Raw genomic sequence first — 19,826 nt, forward strand, 5'->3', positions numbered from 1 at the left:
ATATGTGCTAACGATGAACCTTATAAGATATATATATCCAGTTTATGTGCACTCGATCACTCGTTTATTAAGCAACATTCTACATATTAACAATATATATGTGGGACTAACTAACAATATAACGGGTTGGCTACAATACAACTCTTATCGATATTCTTTTTAATTTGAGCTGCTATAATGCAAATACATGTTAATTACACGATTTTCGAATCCTACAATGAATCTATCGTGCGTAAGTAAAACACTTTGTCAAATTTCTAGTAAATGAATCCGACGTGTGTGTGTGACTATAACCTTAGATTCATTCTACTTAAAATTTTGTGAGTGGTCCGCATCAAAAACATTTGTGAAATTGTATTTTAAACAAAGAAATTATTACAATCGCTGTAATTACAAAATCAATCAAAAACAGTAATCATGTTAATACATGAGAGAGAGAGAGAGAGCATTCAAGTGTTCATGTTGGCCTCAACCCAAAATCCATCTGTCTGCCCCTCTGTCACTTTCCTTTATTATATTCCAATGTATACATACATCCTCCACATTACTTATATTTCTCCATTCCCATCAACTCTCCTCCTCCTACAATGACAATGATCACCTTGGGCGACACCTCTCTCACCAAAGTCTTCGTGGGCGGCCTCGCTTGGGAGACCCCCAAGGAAGCCATGAAAGACCACTTCCAGAAATACGGCGACATTCTCGAAGCCGTCATCATCTCCGACAAGCTCACCGGCCGATCCAAGGGCTACGGCTTCGTAACTACGTCTCCCTATTCCTCAATTGCTTCCTCCATCACGTATCGCAATTCGCAATTTCAATCTTTCCTTTTTTTCTAGGTCACTTTCAAGGACGCCGATGCGGCCAAGAAAGCCTGCGAGGACCCCACTCCGATCATCAACGGCCGCCGCGCCAACTGCAACCTCGCCGTCCTCGGCGCCCGCCGCCCTAGATCCTCCTCCACCAATCCCCCTCCCCAACAAGGTAACTAACTTTTCAATTAAGTCTTTCCTTTTATACAACTTTTCCGAATTCATATTTTGATCTTGTGAATTTCGATTTATTATTGTTAGGAGTGAATGTTGGACCGAGGGCTGCGGCATCAACTCCACCGCCGCCGCCGCCGCCGCCGTCGAATCATGTGCAATGGTACTATCCGGCTGCGGCGCCGGCCACGGCGGCTGCCGCTGCACCTTTCCACCACCACAACAATCACCACCACCATCAAGCTGTTCCCATCTATGGATACTCACCAACCTACATTACAGCAGCTGACATGAATTACAATCATGTAAGTATTCATTATTTATTTTTTAAATAATTTTTAAGATATCCGCAGTTGCTACTTATAATATGTATTAAATCGAGTCGTTAAAATTTTCAGTTGCAGATTGCTTTTTGACAAATTGTAGCATTAGATGCTTTTTTTTTTTTTGGTTATTCGATTATATTTATCTCTTTTTTTTCTTTTTTCTTTTTTTCATATTCTTCGTATGGCTGAGTTAAATGACACTAGTATTGAAAAATATACTATTAAAATAGTATGTAGGAGACTAGATAATATTCGAGATTAATGTTGACATCGTTGATTAATTTCATTAAAACGATAATATCTAAATATTTAGGTTAAATCTCGAGAGTATTAATTCGAGAAATGTACGAACTTGATTTTGATTAAGTGTATCTTTTAATAGAAAATAAAATAAACTTTCTGCGCGTCTGTCATACATACCCAATAACTTGATCAGCATATGGATACAGGCTTTACTTATTGTAATTTTGCAGTAATACTTTAGCATGCGCGTTTGCAATTTATCTAATTTTAGATGGAGTGGTTTTTTATGGATAATATATGATGCATATATCCTTCCAAAAAAAATGCATATAAAGCTAAAATGAAGAATAAAGAAAAGACCTACTCTAGAGGAAAGGGGGAGTTCTGAAGAAACATTCTCTCACAAATTTTGTGAAAAAATAATACTCCATTCTTTTCCAAATAAATTCCTAACTTTCTTCTTTGGTCAATTCCGAAACTTCCATCTTTATTTTTGGATTAATACTTCTAATACCTCATTTATCTTTTTTTTTTCTTTCACATTTTCGTCTTAAAACTCGTGTCCATCACTCTTAAAATTATTTGGAAAACGGACTGGTGTCCCTTTCTCTTAAGAAGTTAGTATTTGAGAAACAGAGGTAAAACTTGTCCTCTTTACTCTTAGAATATTATTTAGGGGACGAAATGACTATAACACATTCCTATTATCAGCCGTAGTTCCTTATTTTTTAGACAAATTATCAGCCGTAGTTATTCACACGGGATGCAATAAAATCATAATGGCTTATTTTCTTACTGTTTTTTGAGACTGTTGATTTTCTTAGTATCAATATTGTATACTAAAATAATAATTTATTAGTAATACTTTTTTTGTTCTTAAAAATAGTGCAATATGAGTTTTAATAAAATTAGTAAAATAATAATTTATCATGTCTAAATGATAATGCTAATAATTTTAATTAATTGTATTGTGAGTGAAGAAAAGAGGATCACAGCGTAAATATATAAATAAATTAAAATACTTAAAATAATATATTATGAAATAATATTTATAAATAGATAATACGGAGTAAGAACCTATTAAAATGCTAAAAATTAACTAAGTTTAGAGTTGGAGGGTGTATATAGTCAAGAACCATTTCAATTATCTCGTTTTTCTCTTTGAATAAACATGTACATTTATATTGATCTAAAAAAACATGTATTTATATTTATATTTTATTTATGCAGAAGGTGGGATTTACTGGTGGGTCCTACATGAATGGGCATTTTGGTCAAGTGTACCCGGCGGGGCAGACTATGGTGGGTGCAGGTGCACTGATGCCGATGTACCCTTACTACCATTTCCACCAATCACAGTCAATGGGCCTTCCAGCCCACTTATACTGTCCAACTGCAGCAGGCCCAATTCCAACTGTGCCTGCTCTTATTTCAAAGCCCACGTCTATTGCCCCTCCAAATGCAGGTAATTATTACTTGAAATTAGCCAAATTGTTTTTCTAGAATTTATAAAAAAATTATGTTTTACACACCCTATTTTATTTGGGAAATTAACAAAAAAATCGAAGTTATTTACACTATTCCTTGAAGTCGTTATCGCCTTTACATTTTTCATTAAATCGCAGCATCAACCAATTTTCCAGTGACTTAACGTGTTTAAGTCGTCAAAAAACAGATTAGTGTTGTTATTACAGAAGTAAAAATCTATGGGGACTTGGTATTAAAATTGCACTATCGCATGTTCGAGATTTTTACGATAATCAATATATAAATATTCATTTATTTATTTGTTTAATTTATTTTGGAGGATGAAGTTGCATGAAAAAATTTGGTCGAATCGGCATGCTTGTTACCTTTTATTTATTATATAGTTAGTTAATTAATAAAATAAAGAAGGAATCAGATCAGAGAGAAGAATCTTTGAATCACATGGTCCCAACTCCCAAGTGTGAGCATGTGAGGTAACTCATGGAATCATTAGATGAAATAGTAATTTATGTTCAACTTTTCTTTGAAAATTATTGATCTACAACTTGGGGTTATATTTTTTGATCATACAATTGTGAACTGATATTATATGTCACAGTTTGCCTGGCTGTGGAATAAATAGGTACAACAATTGGCCAAAAACATTGAAGAAATGGCAGATAGGCAGGGGATGCAAAGAAACATGAAGAAAAATAAAATAACAAAATATGGGAGAGTGGTGCTGCTCAGAACAAAGTTTATTATATCATCTGCAGTGGCACAGCTTTACCCATTTATTTTTTTTATTTTTATTTTTTGTTTTGTAATTTTAGGAATCTAATTCATTCATTATTGTTATTATTACAATTATCTGGTTCTCTAACCTGCATGATGCATCTCAACTAGAGAAAACAATGTAACCTTTATGAACATGTAATGATTCTTCTCATGTTTTTATGAGATGATTATTCTCATGTATTAATCGAGCTTAAACATGCTTTATATTTTCGAGTAAGGGTGTGTTTTGATATATAAATTGAGATAAAGGGTGATAAATAAAACTTAGATAAATAAAACCTAGATAAATAATATCAGGGGAGAAGATATTAAATTTTCCAGTGGAACAGTGATATAAGAGCTGGCCTCTTGCTTAATGCGGGTCTTCTTGTTAATCAATATTACGACAAGGGGGAATATTGATTGAGAAGTTTTTTTTGTCTAAGGTCTTTATTGGATCCATATATATTCGGTAAAAAAAAAATTCTCTTCTTTGAATAACGATGAGGAGAATATATATATAATATAAAAAAAAAATGGAGTGTCGCATGAAATAAACAACAGAATGCCTGAATTTAGAAGCTTTAGAAATGTTACTATTTAACCCAAGATAAATGGTTCTACAACTATTTATTGATACGTTTGCATGATATATTGGAAAAGAGTACCTTTTTTTTTTTAGGAAGAAAAGAGTACATGCACTTACCATATATACCATGTTTTTACCTTTGCAATTAATCATGCAGCTATGTGGTTTCCGAATATTTATTCATCCAAACTTCATAAATTATGGAGTACTATCTTCGTCATGTAAACTATAGATTTAATTCGGTACAAGTTTTAATATAATATTTGGTGAATTTATATAATGAGGAAAGAGATCCACCATTGTATGAAATGAACGTGGTTGAAGAGGAGATCAAATTAACACTCTACATTTGTTCTCTAATGAAACATCCTATCGAATTATATCCAGTGGCGGAGCCAGGAATTAATTTGGGAGGGGGCTGAACTTACACGGGGGTTCGGGGGCGGTAGCCCCCGAGAATTTTTTTTTGGACATTCCGTATATTTAAGGCATTATTTTATTAAAAGACAAACATAATACTAATAATAAATAACAACATTTTCATAGATTATATAATTTATATATATATAACAAATTAGTTTCAATACATTACAATTTTTTTTTGGGACATTCTGTATTTTTAAAGCATATTTTATTAAAAGACGAGCATAATAGTAATTATAAAGAACAACATTTTCATGTACTATATAGTTTTAATATATTACAAATTAATTTCAATACATTACAATTTTTTTTTTTTGTCATTTCGTACATTTTAGGTATTTTTTTATTAATAGACAAGCATAATAACAATAATAACGAACAACATTTTCATAAATTATATATTCAATAAATTACAAGCTAGAATCAATAATAACAAAAGACAAGCATAGTAATAATAGCAAACAAATTTCTTTTGGGCATTCCATCCATTTTATGCATTTTCTATTAAAAGACAAGCATAATAGTGATAATAATGTATAATATTTTTATAGATTATATAGTTTTAAATAACACAATTATCCTTAAATTAATTATAAATGGAAGAATATAACAAGCTAATCAACTTTTGTAAAACAAATTTCTTTTATAATATAAACATATCTCTCTCTATATATATATACTAAAAAAAACTCAAAATTTGGGAGGGGGCTTCAGCCCCCCCTAGCCCCCCCTTGGCTACGCCCCTGATTATATCAGTTTTTCAATTATTCTAATGACAATTTCTTATTTCTTATTATCCAAAACGTGTCTAATATTCGTACTTGTATTGACTAACTCCTGCTAAAATTACTCTTAAATAGATAAAAAAAATTAGGATATAATCAGCTGAGAGGGAAGTAATAAGTAAGAATAAAAGCACTGATGTCAGTTCAGTATGAGAACATCAATCCAACCAAGAAGAGGGAAGATTGATTTTAGGCCAACAAGATAGACTTTGTTCTGATATCAAATTCCGCTTGGATGCTCTAGATGCAGAACAACAACGAGCTTAAATGTTGATTGACTGTGCTGACCAAGCAATTTCAGCACAGACTGATTCAAGGTACAACTGTCAGCTCACCAGACACCCAGACTTAACCTAAACTGATAAGTTTTTTTTTTTTTTTTAGAATTAAATTGAGAAGTTTTAGACTCTTGTTTTTCTTTACTTTATCTGATTATGCTCTTTGCATCAACATGTTTATGAATTCGAAGTATACATGTTTTAATGTTTAGACATTGCTATGATATCTTAGAGAGTCTAGGTCTGCTCTTAATATACACTATTGCTCTAATTAATATTGTATCTATGCTTAAAACTATAAAGATGATTTATCTTTCACTATGATACAATATTTAGACTGAGTAATTTTTTTGTAGTGTTAATGGTTTTGGCATGCATAATAAAAAAATGAGAAATTCACTAAAAAAATGTTAATATACACTGGTTTTTAACCGGTGTCGTAGCCTGAAAATCAGTGGTGTCGTAGCTTGTGGTGTTATTGAAAAATTATGATGTCTTGATAAATTGATATGATCTCAAAATCCCTGAAACTGATGATAATAAGTCAAAGCTCTATCTTGTAGATTGCAGCTCATATGTTACGTAACGTGATTTTTATGTTTACGGGATATCAGTTTGGTGAGTCAGATGATATATCAACCAGATAGTCTTCAAGGTTAGTTGAAGAACCGAATAAGTTATTCAAGTACTAGGAGATCAGCTGATAGGGGATCAGCTAACCAAATCCAACTCAAGCCGTGGTCTCACTAACCCAGAAGTGTTACGTAAGTCGTAAAGTCAAGAAAAGGAAAAGCAAAGTCAACCTACAAGGCGTGACAAAGCGAATAAGACATTTAATGCTACAAATTTGACATTAAATGAGTATCTTGCTTTATCCATAAGAAAGCACATCCTAGTACAAGGATTTTACAGAGACGTTTACATCGTCAGCGTACGGATTCGCAGAATCCTGACACAATCTTGTGTTATGTCAAACAGGAAGATTTTTCGAAGCCAACACCCAAGGATATGAAGATATTCTCTCCAACAGAAATATTCAAGCCCTTGTCTATAAATACCCTGAGGCATTCAACGAAGTGACTACTGAAAACGCTGTCAATTTGATTCTTTAAGTGATCAAGCCTTTAAACTTTCATTCACAAGATTGCAACGTATTTTCGAATAAGGCGGGAGCCTACAGTGTAAACAAACTCTTGTCTGAAATAACAAGCTTAGTTTCTCCAGACCAAGAGTATATACATTCCCTTAGTTCTAGGCATCAAATCGTGTATCCCAAGCCTAGAATCGAGCACACTTCATACTCATTATGCTTATTTTAACAATGTGCTTATTTGTTGGAAAAATCCTTTATATTCCCTCACACCTCTAGCTTAATATCGATGTTAGAGTAGAAGAAGGTCATTAAGAGAGTAAGCAACGGTAGTAAGACTAACTAAAATCTGATAGGTATCTAACAGTTGCAACACATATCAGATACTCCCTCCGTTCCTCAAAAGTTTGCCCCAAGGAAAACGACACAGATTTAAGTAAAAGTTGGTAAAAAGTTATTTGATGGTAGGGTCATGTTTAAAAATAGTGTTTAACGTGTTGTAATTGTAAAATTGATGATGATGTCATGTATAAAAATAGAAAGGAATGAGATTGAAGCAAATTTTTTGGTGATATTCCAAAAATGAAATTGGGGCAAATTTTTTGAAGACGGGGGGAGTATATATTTGTTATCGCCATGAAATGGTATACGTAGCATGAGGCGTCTATGTGATAGTGAAGTATGAGATTATGACAAATCAAATAAAAAGGACAAAAACAACAAATAAATTTACCGTATATTTCCATCATTTATTATGTCTAGTGAATAAAATTGTACACTTCCAATCACAACATAAAATAGGGTTCCAATTACAAAATATAATTTTCTCATACTCGTTTTATGTGTTTGTCCACAAAATTTTTATTTGAGGAGATGAAACAAATCTACGTCCATAATGTAGAAAAGGTACATCGATCTCAATCACGAAACTCTCAGATCGAACAAATGAGGCCACGACAGATTATCAATGGAAGGGAAATTTGAGAGGAAAAGAGAGACTGCAAAAATAAAATAAATAAATAAATACATTAGAATTGGCTAACAACATTTTTATTAATGATTATACACCACATGATCATGTGAGTCTTAGTCATGATGACAATAATAACTGAAATTCATTCTCACACATGATTTAGGTCATTAATTCAGAGGAATTAGTAATGATTAATCGGCAACCTATGCACAAGGGACATCTATATTACCTTGTACTAAATAACGACGTTGTTGGTACTTTTAAATCATTAAAGATCTCTCAACATCACATTAATAAATAAAATGAGTACATAATTAAATAATGAATACTAGTAGTACAACTAAGACGTGGACAACATGATCTAATCAACACGTTAGAAATTCGTAAATATTTATTTCGAAACATTAACTTCATATTAATATTTGTAATTTTTTAAAATAACATTTTATCTTAGATATAATTTCATAGCCACCGATGAATACCCAAAGCACTATATAATCTTCTTCTAAGATGTAGTGTATTTATTTTTCCTCCCGTCAGGAAATTATAATATAGGTATAATTTCTATTCCATTAGAGTTCCTTAATGTGCCCTCATTTAATGATCTTTTAAATTAATAATAATCTCATTTTCCCTATAAAAAATATCTAATTTCAGATGAAAGAATAAGCGTGTAATATAAACTTTTACCATTTAACTCGTGTGAATAGGTGAAAGAAAGCGATGAGTACTAGCTTTTTAACCATTTAAATTTGGGTTAATCGTTCAGAAAAAGAGATAATGCCCTATCGAATTAACAATTATCACGCAAATTTGTAGTTACAATCTTACTTTTTAATCTATAATAATTACAACAACTCCAATTATTCTGATAATGTAATTGGATCGTTTTAAGGGTGAGATGACGTTTTAGTGGCACATATGAAACAAATGTTGATAGAAAAAATAGCTATCTTGTAACTGCAAATCTGCAGTAGATTAAAAAGGGTGTAGTTGAAACGTTTTCAAAATCATGTTAAATTTAAGAATTCGAGTAAACATGACGTTATTTCGAGCAACTAACCCTCTTAACTCTACACATTCATGTTTTTACAAAATAAAAATCTACATAGGCCTTGCCCTTGTGATTTATGGCCCTAAAAATAATTTGTTTGTTTGGTCTTTTTTTTTTTTTTTTTTTTTTTCAGGCTTATCAAAATCTGAAGTATAGAACATTTTATTTTTTAGTTTTCATTAGATGAATTTCTATATTTTGATCTTAAACAAAGTAATATAGATAAAAGAAGTAATCAGCATGTGTGCGTGTGTTGGCCAAGTGATAAAGGGTTAATGCCTAAGGTCAAAGGTCTTGGGTTCGAATCTCTTTTAATTTCTTTATTCAATATTGTAAATTAAAAAAAAAAAATGTAATCGGCCGATCAAGGAACTTAATATTACAACGGGGTCTATTGGCCCATTTGGCCCAACTTAGTTCGAAGCTAAGACCAATAAATAAGAATTAGTCCAAAACTTTGAAACTTCCACCTCATTTTTCATTTTAGTTCCAAGAATTTACCTTGGCATTTGATTAAAATAACACAAAGCACGTCTATATAATACTTCTTGCGTTCTCATAAAATATATTCAATTTATTATTTTCATCTATCCTCATAAAATATATCTAGTAAATTTTTAATAAATTTTACAAACTCACAATAAAGTGGGACTCTTACTTCACTCACAACACCTTCAACTATTTTATTAAAACTCGTGTCCATTAGAAATAAATTAGTTTTTAGTGAAATTAAGGAGAAAATAAATTATTGATCCATTTTATAACTATTTAATTTTAAAAAACATAAAAAATAAATTTCTAATGAATAAGTAAGGTAATTTATAGTTTTAAAACATTTTTTTTCTCTTTCATCCCTACTCACTTTAATGTTTAACTTTTCTCCTTAATGACACGCACTTTACCTTTTTTTTTCTTACTATATTAATTTTATTAAGTAGATATCATGTTTTCTAATAAACATGTTTTTTTTTAGAAAATGTAATAGAGGTGAAGGAAAATATAATATTCATTTTATAACTCTTTTCTAAAAATAAATGTTTTGTATTAATTTTAATATCACTTTGTAGATGAATAATTCGTTATGGAGTATATATTAAAAATATAATTTTAAATATGATTTTTTTTTATTTGGGTTTGTGTATGAAAATATTTATTTATTTGTTATGACATGTAATACTCTATAATAATAATGTGTAATGTTAATTTTTAGTATCAATTAATTTAAAATTATTTAATAACTATACTTATCATTACACTTTATATAAAGTTGAAAATTTACGTTTTCAATTTTGAGTTTTTATTTAAGTAATTAATGTGTATTATTTTATTATATTTTATTTTTAAATTATATTTTATATTTACTTTTATTTAATATTTATATTTATTTCTTTAAATATATCATTTAATATATATATATATATATATATATATATATATATATATATATATCGTGAGAGAGCGTAATAGTTAAATCATAATTAGGGACTATAAAGAAGTCATAGGGATTGGGAATTGTAATTTGGAATAGTAAAAGAGGTTGTATTTTTTTTCCTTTATCTTAATGAAATATGGAGTCACAAACAACAATAAATAAAAATTGTGAATATAATCATCCTCAAATAATCAGTGCAGTTAGTTTTGGGCTTCAATTCAGGTATTTACATAAATAGACCTCTTCAATCTAATTAGGAGTGCCAATTCGGGAAGTGGGTAATGGATATATCCGACCCGACTCGACATCCGAGAGGGTAGTGGGTACCCGTTATCCGATAAAATTGGGGTCGGATATTTAATTTATGAAAATATCGGGTATCGGGTATACCCGTCGGGTTATGCGAGTATATTCGAATACATGTTTTTTTAATAATTTATTAATTTAATAAGTATTATATATATTAAAATATGAAAATTGATTATTATTCCCAATTTCCCATGCCATTCGGGCATCCAATAATCCAACGCACCGGCCGCCACGGTGCCATCGGATCAGCTGACCAGTCGTCGGTCGCCCAGCCTCGTTGCCCCATTCCGACGCCTAGGCCAGTCGGCGTAGCCGCGCAGCGCCAACCTCGCCCTGTCCAGATTCTCCAGTCTCCACCCTCGCGGGTTGCGGCCTCGCCAATCCACAGTAAGCTTTAATATTAGCCCTTTCTTCTAGACTTCCAGTTCCAGTTGGGACATGATACATATTGATTGTTGAAAGTATTTTCCATAGGCTTGTCGAAAATCATTGTTTCTTCTGTTAAAAATAAGAAAATTGGTGCCAATCTCTTCCTCCCCATAGCTTGCAAGTTGCAATATTTGGCATCCTTGTTGGTTCATGATATTTACGAAAATGGTAGAATAAAATTTGTTGAATATTAGAAATTTCGAAATTAAAGATCGGTGTCGGGTAGGTTAGTACAATTAGCTAAATATCGGGTCGAGATCCGACAAAATCAGGTTGGATATCCAACCCGGACCGGATGTACACCCGTCTAACTGCAAGTAAGAATAAACAAATCCATTTCTGAATTTCTGCAACTTAGAAATTTTGGCGAGAGAGAAAGAAGAAGAAGAGTGAGCAAACAAAATGAGTTCATCAATGGAAGTCGCGAATACAGCAGCAAAAGCGGCGTACAGAAGTCTTCTTCGAGCGGTGAGGAAACATGTCGGGAAAGAAAACCACAAATCCCATTTCACGGATTTCATCAAACACGAATTCAGAAGAAATCTTAGCTCCCAAGACCCACAAAATCTGAAGCTCGCGCAGGATTACACTGTCTATCTCAACAGCGTACACCATCAGAAGGTACTGCTTTATTTTTCATTTGCTCCATTATCAATATTGTGATCGTGAATTCTAATTTGGGATTTTTTTTCCTGTTTGATTTTTCATTGTTATGGATGCTAGTTTTCTGCTTTAAAGGAGTGAGTGCTTAGATTAGGCTTTGGTAATGATACTACCCGTTCTCGGTTAGGATTTGAGCAATTTTAAGATTAGGTATTCGCAAAATAGTTGACTGGACTAAAATAATTTGCTTGGATAGGGGTATAATCGAATCAAGTCGAGCTTAATATTGAAAATTTTGAGTTTAGCTCTATTATTTATTGTGTGGAGCTCGAGCTTAATTTACAGAAAATATTGAAGATTCACAAGCTTACTAAAAGCTTGAGCGAGCATAAGTGAGCTTTGCAAATCTATACATTCTTCATTTCTTGTTAATATATATGCTAAAAAATCTATGTTTTTCTTATAGTAGATTTAGTTTAATTTGAAATCATGTACTTCATTATTAGTATAAGGGTGCGTTCACTTTGATGGATGGGAAAAGGAAAAATGGTGAACTTCTCTTTTGTGTAAAATGTGGGAAAAGAAATGAGACATTTAAAGGTATAAATTTTTGTTATCCCTCCTTTTCCCATCCATCAAAGTGAACGCACCCTAAATGTAAAATTATAAGGTTAATGTGAAACTTATAGTTTTAATATTCACGAGTTAGCTCACGAGACTATAACAAGTTTGTTCACAAGCTAGTGAGCCAAATATTGTGAAACTCGAGCATGACTTGATTATTTTAATTACCTTATCAATTGAGCTCGAACAAACTTGTAAGAATGGAGATTTGAGTAACTCAGGAATTACTTGGCTCATTTTACATCCTTGTTTTTGGGGCATGATCCAAGTAATAGTGCAAAAATATTGTAACTGTATGGGGGCATTTGGTTTGGTGGATGTAATAGATAAGAGTGATAGGATTGCAGGATGACTGAATAATCCACCAACTTTGGGGTGATATATAATCATCCAATTGGATGATTAGAGTGCAGGTTGAGTTATCCATCATGGGCTTAATCATGTAAACCAAACACTTGAGTATGTTGGATTATTTTATCAATCATGTCTTATCACTCAACCAAGCGCCTCCCATGGAATTTATATGGTTAGCTCGAATTCTGATTTAAGTTTTTTGTGTGTTGGCTGGGGTTCTCATTGTTCTAAGCAGAATCTATATATCTGCCATTTTGTCTTCGTTCGAAATGTTCATTCAGATGCATGTTCTAACATGTATTCTACGTGCAAGAATATGTATAAGTGGCGAGTATCGTAGGAAGTGGTTTTGATCCTTTCGGTTATGTTTCTTTTTAAAAAATGCACTCTTTATTGTTGATGCATTGGCTTTTAAAATGATTGGTCTAATAATAGGAAGACTCAACTTAGTTTTAGCAGCATTAGATGGATTTGGTTTGGCTTGACCTTGAATACTACCTATGATGATTATTGAGTTATGTTGAAATTCTTCTTACCGTTGTACTTTGGAATAGTGCAACTTATTATAGTATCTGAAACTTTTAGTTTAAAATATCATGGGTGATGTACAGGAATTGCTCTTCTCGTACAATATCGCAGTGGATAGGTCTGCTGAGATGAAAAAAGTACTAGGAAAATCTGCTGCAAGTGTAGGTCTCCAGCTGCCCGAAGTTTATCAGGCTTAATAGATGGTAAGAGTGCTTCTCCCTGTTGCAATCTTGTAGAAATTTACCGCAGAGTTTCGAGTTTCAAGATGTTACTCTATTCTGACATATATAATCTCAAACAGTCTATTATAAATTTGTGTGAATAATCTTTCACAAGTTGAATATAGCTACATAAAAAAAAAAAAAAGAAACTTAGCTTCTAAGTTGTAGCTGGCCATCATGACAGCATTTAGTTAATCATGCTTCTCGTCTACGTACAAATATAACACTTTAAGCATTTATCTGCCAACCAGCATATATCGAGATTGCACATATGTAGTGTCCAGTTGCAGGTTTCTCTCACGTGGTCAGATGAAAGTACGTGTTAGTTTAAGTCGTACTTGTGTTGTGTAGATTTGGGAGCAGGTTTTCGAGTATGTTAAGGTGCTGTTAACATACTTCCCGTGCTCGCTTCGTCTTCCCGTTTCCTTTAGAATTCTTGTCTGCTTGAGCTTCAATAAAGTAAGCAATTGCTTAGGTTGAAAAGAAAGGGTGCTTTTTACTCAATAAAATTATTTACTTGATTTTGGAATCCTTAGTTTTTGAAAACATGTTGAAGGAAGCAATATGCATGCTGCTTTCTAATGTGATTTAGATTTTGACTTAGATTTCTATGCGTAAGTTCATTATTTTATATGTGTAAACTTACAATTGATTCTTCAATACTAATAATTCTAAATCGTTTTTCAGCAACCGAATCCGCAGAGCAAGCAAACGGCAGTGAGCGGCGGAGTGCTAGAACTCGAATTGTTTGATTTGTTTTCATTACTAATCCTTTTAGCTCGATGTTTGATAAGTCTTTCATTCAATATCCCGAATGAACTAGTTAAATGTTACTCCCTCCGTCCTAATTTAATAGGCCACATTTCATTAATTGAATGTTATATTTCAATAGGTCACCTGAAAATTATACATAACAAACATTTTTACATAACTTATTATTTACGTCAAATATTGTGATACTCAAATAATTATTTCTTTTTCACTTAAAAGAAATACTCGCCTTTCTCTCTTTCTAATTTTGAGTCTTTTGACAAATATACATTCAAAAAAATTACAATATCTTTTATATTATTATAAACTAGTCGATTTCTAACATTTGTCTTCAAACCCTGTGATGTATTGAATTGAGATGAAGGGAGTAAAAAATGTACTACATGTTATGAATTTATTAATGATGAATAAATTATCACAATTTTCAAAGAAAGAATAAGATAGAAAATGATTTTTATCTTATGTCAAGGTAAATAAATATACACAGGGAGAACCACAATTATCGTGAGAACATAAGAACCAATAAAATTACTGCATCTGATATACAAATTAATGCATCCGCTATTAAATTTAATGCATCCAAAAAAAATAATTTTTTTGCTCCCTTCAGGATTCAAATTAATGCATCCGCTATTAAATTTAATGCATCCAAAAAAAATACCCTTCAGGATTCAAACCCAGCATCTGCATCCATCCACCAAGATGATGCATCCACCGTAGATCTTGACGATCGAATGACTTAAAATGGTTCTCTGTTCTTATTTTATTAGTGGTTCTTATTTGAACCTCTCCCAATATACACAACCTTATATATATATATATATATATATATATATATATATATATATATATATGAATTATCAAACCATCTTTAAAAGTGAAGATATTAGCTCAACATTTCAAGTTTTAAAGAGAGAGATCAACAACATATAAACCCAGGTGACATTTATATGTCAGTGGCAGGTATAAAACTCGCCAAATTAACATAATCTCTCCGAGCAGGTTGAGAAATCGTTTGATTTGATTGAGGAAATCAAACACAGCTACTCATCAAACACCAACACTACGTTATTCTTCTTTACAAAATCATGCGTCGTATGATCAACCACCTGCACATCAACAATCATTCTCCAAATCAATCAAAAACGCATTAATAAAGCCAAGGCAAAAAGAAAAAGACTAGGTGGTCACGTTGGTGTTGCTCAGCTCCAAGTTATAGAAGTCCATGGCCTTGTCAAGAAACAACGGCCCGGCGTGCCACGTGCCGCGGTTAAGCTTCAGGAACTTGGGGCCAGAAACCTTGAAAACACGCACGCCATCAACAGCCGGAGGGACGTAAGAGTGGCCACAGCGTGATTGCACTGCGTTCTCTGCTCTGTTTTCGCCTGGATCAACAAGAGACGGCCTCGCCACTCCAAGGTACCAGACGTGGCCGCCAATGGAGCCGAGGCACTGGGTCACGCTGGCATGGTGTGTGATCGTGGAGAACTTGAGAGGCCTGTCCTCGAGATGCATGATGTAGAACCTGATCAACCAGAATCCCATGCCCAGAGACTTGGATTATAACTTATTACACCTTCATTTGTAGATGATAGATAATGAAGACGGAACACACAGTTTTGAAATAATCAAATTAGTTATAGTTTGTTTCATTTCTAGATGATATGGTTTAGTATGAATCACCAATTAGTAACGTTACGAGATTTTCTACTACATCTCGTATTTCACTATCATCAATGCCCTCTGTGCATATTGATTATTAAACCATACACGGATTGATTTTCTATAGCCACGCCTATCATATTACTTTATGCCTCAGCTAATAGACTCTATTATTTACCCTTTCAAAACAAGGCTTCTTAATTACTGAAGCTTTTTTTTTTTTTTTTTGGAATTATTAGAAGCTTTGTCTTGGATGAACATGAGTTTATGAAGCATATATAAAATGAAAAAATTAAACAAAAGAGTTCAACTGAAATACTTGAAAGCATATACACGAACAAAAGTTAAAATCGAGGTTACCAACCATTACTTTGGAGGATCGAGTCACCATGGAGACGAAAATCGACATATTTACTCAAATTTAAAGTTGATAATGTCTCCCAAAATTTCATTAGCATTTTTGGCGTCAAACAAAATTTTCATTTATAACAAGATCTCCCTTCCTTGCTAATAAATTTAGATAAAATTATAGCATCAAAAATTTCTGCAGGCAATTGAAATAACGCTAATTCATAACTTCCAAGTAAATTCCATGAGAGAGAGACAGAGAGACCTGGGAATGCCTCGGGAAAGGTCGAGCTGCGCGTCGCGGGGCCCAAACTCATCGCCGTCGGGTGACACCTCGATGACTTGCCCGAATTCTCGGAAGCTCTCCGGCGTTGCTTCAATGGGTTCCAGCCTAATCACCGCCGGAGAAGAAGACGCCGCGCTCTCGCCGGCCGCCATCTGCCGACGGCACGAGGAGGAATATACCGATGGCTTCTTGATGAAATCGACTCTCACTGCGTCGAAATTAAGGGGATAAGATCGCCGGCAGGGAGGAAAACTGGGTGTCGATCTCAAGGCGGATTTTGGCAGCGGGAAGAACAATTGGGTAAACGCCAGCCACTTCATATGGCACCTCGGCTCGGACCACTACTTTGCCACTCAGCTGTCTTTAGGGGAGCAAAAAATCCGAAACCGAATAACCGAACCGATCCAAACCGAAATTTTAAAATATGGTTCGGTTTTTTCGGTTTTTCGGTTCGGTTCGGTTTTTTTTTTCATAAAATTTCGGTTTTTCGGTTCGGTTCGGTTCGGATTTTTTAAAACCGAACAAAACCGAAAAACCGAATTATATTTATAATATATTTATAATATATATATAAATATATGTTATAATATTTTAATTATAATTTTATAATATCTAACTTCTAATGTTTTTTAATTTTATAGTTTTTTTTTTTGGAATTTTCGGTTTTTTTTCGAAAATTTCGGTTTTTTCGGTTTTTTTTCGAAAATTTCGGTTTTCTTCGGATTAATTCGGTTTTTCGGTTCGGTTCGGTTTTAATTATAAAAACTTCGGTTAATTCGGTTCGGTTTGTTCGGTTAATTCGGTTCGGTTCGGTTTTTTTTTTAAACCGAACTAAAATATGGTTTGGTTTGGTTTTAGCAAAAACCGAACCATATAACCGAATGCTCACCCCTAGCTGTCTTCACTCGAAAATTATTATGAAATAAAATATAATCTCTTTGCCCACAAAAAACAATCACAAGTTTCAATAAAAGGTGAAGAAAAATCTAACTTAAAAGTAGTGGTAATAATCATAAGTGAAAAAAATTATTCAAATATAATGAAAATTTTCTAAAATAAAAATAACAAAAATTAATTACTCCCCAGACCCAACAAAGATGCTATATTTCTAAATATAGAAAAATAAGAAATTTTAATTACAGAATTACAACTAATTAATCACTCCCTCATTACTTTATCTCTCCTACTTTATCACATTCTCTCTCCTACTTTATCACTTTTATACTTCACATTTAAAACACTAATCTACAACTCCTTAAATTCCCCGCCAAAAAGAAATGTATCATTTTGACTGGGACGGAGGGAGTATTTTTTTGTAGACGAAGAAAATATATTTTAACTTAAAAAAATTATAAAATATTATCTTTTTTTTGCGAATCGAAGAAAGCTCCCACAAATTGAAAAGAAAACAGCAAAATGTAAAATAAATTCAAGAACAAAAACACACTTAATTTTACGTGGTTCGATCAGAGATCTACATCCACGGGCATGTCAACACGATGTACTTTATTGATTAAACGAACGAGAAGAAACACACACTACGATTGTTGCAATCTTGAAGATGAAAGGAGCTCTCAAAACACAGTAAAAGCTCTCACTCAATCTTACTCACATAGCCTACTTTTCTCTTTTCTTGTTAAATGATCAACAACCGCAAATAACAGGGAAACAATACAAATATAAAGACTATAGATGGAGCTAAAGAAACCTAATCTAAACCGTTGAAAAAGATGGATTGAGATCCAAGATATCCAGCTGCAAAGATAACAGACTCCATGTATATTTACAGTTAGCTCCCTTCAACACTTCATATTTGCTAGAAAATGCCTCGGTAAATCCATGCATGCACAAAATACTTAACATATCTTCACCTTTGTACATGTATGGAACAATCCAATAAAAACAATCAGAGCTTCCTTGCCAAATAATCCCCATCATAGGGCATCCCTCAAAAAATTTATTGAGATTGAACTCTTACCAACTCCAAACAATATCTGAATTTGGTGGCTGGAAGTGATTTAGTGAGCATATCAGCAGCATTGTGCTCTGTAGCAACTTTCTTTACTTTAACAACTCCCTTTTCAATTTCATATCTAATGAGATGCAACCTCACATCAATATGTTTAGATCTTTCATGGAACACTTAATGTTTGGGTAAGTGCAAAGTACTTTGGCTGTCACAATTAATCACCACTGAACTCTGCTCAATTCCCAAAACTTTAATGATACCTTTCAACCAAATACTTTTCTTGACAGACTCAATAAAAGCAATGTATTCTGCTTCAGTTGTTGACAAATGTACTTCTAATTGCAGTGAAGATTTCCAACTTATAGCAGAGCCATATGAGTTGAAGACATAACCTGACTGAGATTTCCTTGTGTCAACATTTGCAGCATAATCTGAATCGCAAAATCCTATGAGGGCATCCCCTTGATGACTATCATTTATCTTTAAAACTATTCCATATCCTTCAGTGCTCTTCATGTAACTTAAGATCCATTTTAAAGCCTGCCAGTGAGTCTTTCCATGATCTGACATATACCTGCTTGCTACACTAATTGCATGAGCCACATTAGGCCTTGTACAAATCATGGTATACATTATGCTACCCACAATGTTTGCATATGGAATATAACTCATCTCTTTCCTTTCAGCTTCAGTTTTAAGCCTCTGATATGTAGATATCTTAAAGTGTTGAGCTATAAGAACTGATACTTCTCTAGTTTCTGTCATTCTGAACTTCTTGACAACTTTCAAGATATAGCCATGTTGAGTAAGTCATAATTCATTCTTCTTCCTATCTCTTAGTATATCCATACCAAGAATTCTCTTAGCATCACCCTAAATCCTTCATATTAAACTTGTCTTGAAGATCCCGCTTTACCATTTGTATGCTAGCTCCTGCTATGAGCATATCATCTACATACTGGAGTAGGTAAGCCACAACTAAACCATCCTTCATCTTAATATATACACAACTGTCATAGTCAGATCTTTTGAATCCAATTCTAGTCATGTGATAATCAAATTTCTTGTACCATTGTCTACTGCTTTGTTTGAGACCATACAAACTTTTCTTCAGCAGACACACCTTATCTTCCTCTCCCTCTTGGACAAAACCTTCAGGCTGTATAATGTATATAGTTTTCTCTAAGTCTCCATGCAAGAATGTTGTTTTAACATCAAGTTGCTGCAATTCCCAATCATTTTGAGTACAACTACAAGTAGAATTCTGATGGAGCTGTGTTTGACAACATGAGAGAACAC

General features: G+C 33.0%; 4 protein-coding genes across 8 annotated transcripts; 2 read left to right on the plus strand and 2 right to left on the minus strand.

Moving 5' to 3' along the window:
• The first annotated feature begins 382 nt into the window (after positions 1–382).
• LOC131001909 (probable RNA-binding protein ARP1) lies at positions 383–4,024 on the plus strand. 3 transcript variants are annotated; one of them, XM_057928553.1, is made up of 5 exons: positions 383–758; positions 840–984; positions 1,074–1,291; positions 2,786–3,020; positions 3,642–4,024. In XM_057928553.1, the coding sequence occupies exons 1-5, from the start codon at positions 588–590 to the stop codon at positions 3,659–3,661; spliced, it is 789 nt and encodes a 262-aa protein (XP_057784536.1). In that variant the 5' UTR covers positions 383–587; the 3' UTR covers positions 3,662–4,024. The 3 variants fall into 3 exon arrangements, with proteins under 3 accessions (XP_057784536.1, XP_057784535.1, XP_057784534.1); XM_057928552.1 differs by having other exon boundaries at positions 470–758; positions 3,666–4,024; XM_057928551.1 differs by having other exon boundaries at positions 486–758; positions 2,786–4,024.
• A 6,914-nt stretch (positions 4,025–10,938) lies between these two features.
• LOC131001911 (uncharacterized) lies at positions 10,939–14,382 on the plus strand. Of its 3 annotated transcripts, XM_057928556.1 has the most exons (4): positions 10,939–11,119; positions 11,520–11,782; positions 13,354–13,473; positions 14,179–14,382. In XM_057928556.1, the coding sequence occupies exons 2-3, from the start codon at positions 11,564–11,566 to the stop codon at positions 13,465–13,467; spliced, it is 333 nt and encodes a 110-aa protein (XP_057784539.1). In that variant the 5' UTR covers positions 10,939–11,119; positions 11,520–11,563; the 3' UTR covers positions 13,468–13,473; positions 14,179–14,382. The 3 variants fall into 3 exon arrangements, with proteins under 3 accessions (XP_057784539.1, XP_057784540.1, XP_057784538.1); XM_057928555.1 differs by lacking the exon at positions 10,939–11,119 and having other exon boundaries at positions 11,429–11,782; XM_057928557.1 differs by lacking the exon at positions 10,939–11,119 and having other exon boundaries at positions 11,367–11,782; positions 13,354–14,382.
• A 750-nt stretch (positions 14,383–15,132) lies between these two features.
• Positions 15,133–16,923, minus strand: LOC131001910 (uncharacterized). Its single transcript, XM_057928554.1, has 3 exons — positions 16,538–16,923; positions 15,454–15,787; positions 15,133–15,371 (listed from the first exon to the last, which is right to left on the minus strand). The coding sequence occupies exons 1-3, from the start codon at positions 16,876–16,878 to the stop codon at positions 15,306–15,308; spliced, it is 741 nt and encodes a 246-aa protein (XP_057784537.1). The 5' UTR covers positions 16,879–16,923; the 3' UTR covers positions 15,133–15,305.
• Positions 16,924–18,271: 1,348 nt separating this feature from the next.
• LOC130998202 (secreted RxLR effector protein 161-like) lies at positions 18,272–19,292 on the minus strand. The gene is made up of 3 exons (XM_057923632.1): positions 18,750–19,292; positions 18,537–18,635; positions 18,272–18,313 (listed from the first exon to the last, which is right to left on the minus strand). The coding sequence occupies exons 1-3, from the start codon at positions 19,290–19,292 to the stop codon at positions 18,272–18,274; spliced, it is 684 nt and encodes a 227-aa protein (XP_057779615.1).
• Between the last annotated feature and the right edge of the window lie 534 nt (positions 19,293–19,826).

Source organism: Salvia miltiorrhiza, chromosome 8 (genome assembly GCF_028751815.1).
Source record: "Salvia miltiorrhiza cultivar Shanhuang (shh) chromosome 8, IMPLAD_Smil_shh, whole genome shotgun sequence".
Classification (NCBI taxonomy): Eukaryota; Viridiplantae; Streptophyta; class Magnoliopsida; order Lamiales; family Lamiaceae; genus Salvia; species Salvia miltiorrhiza.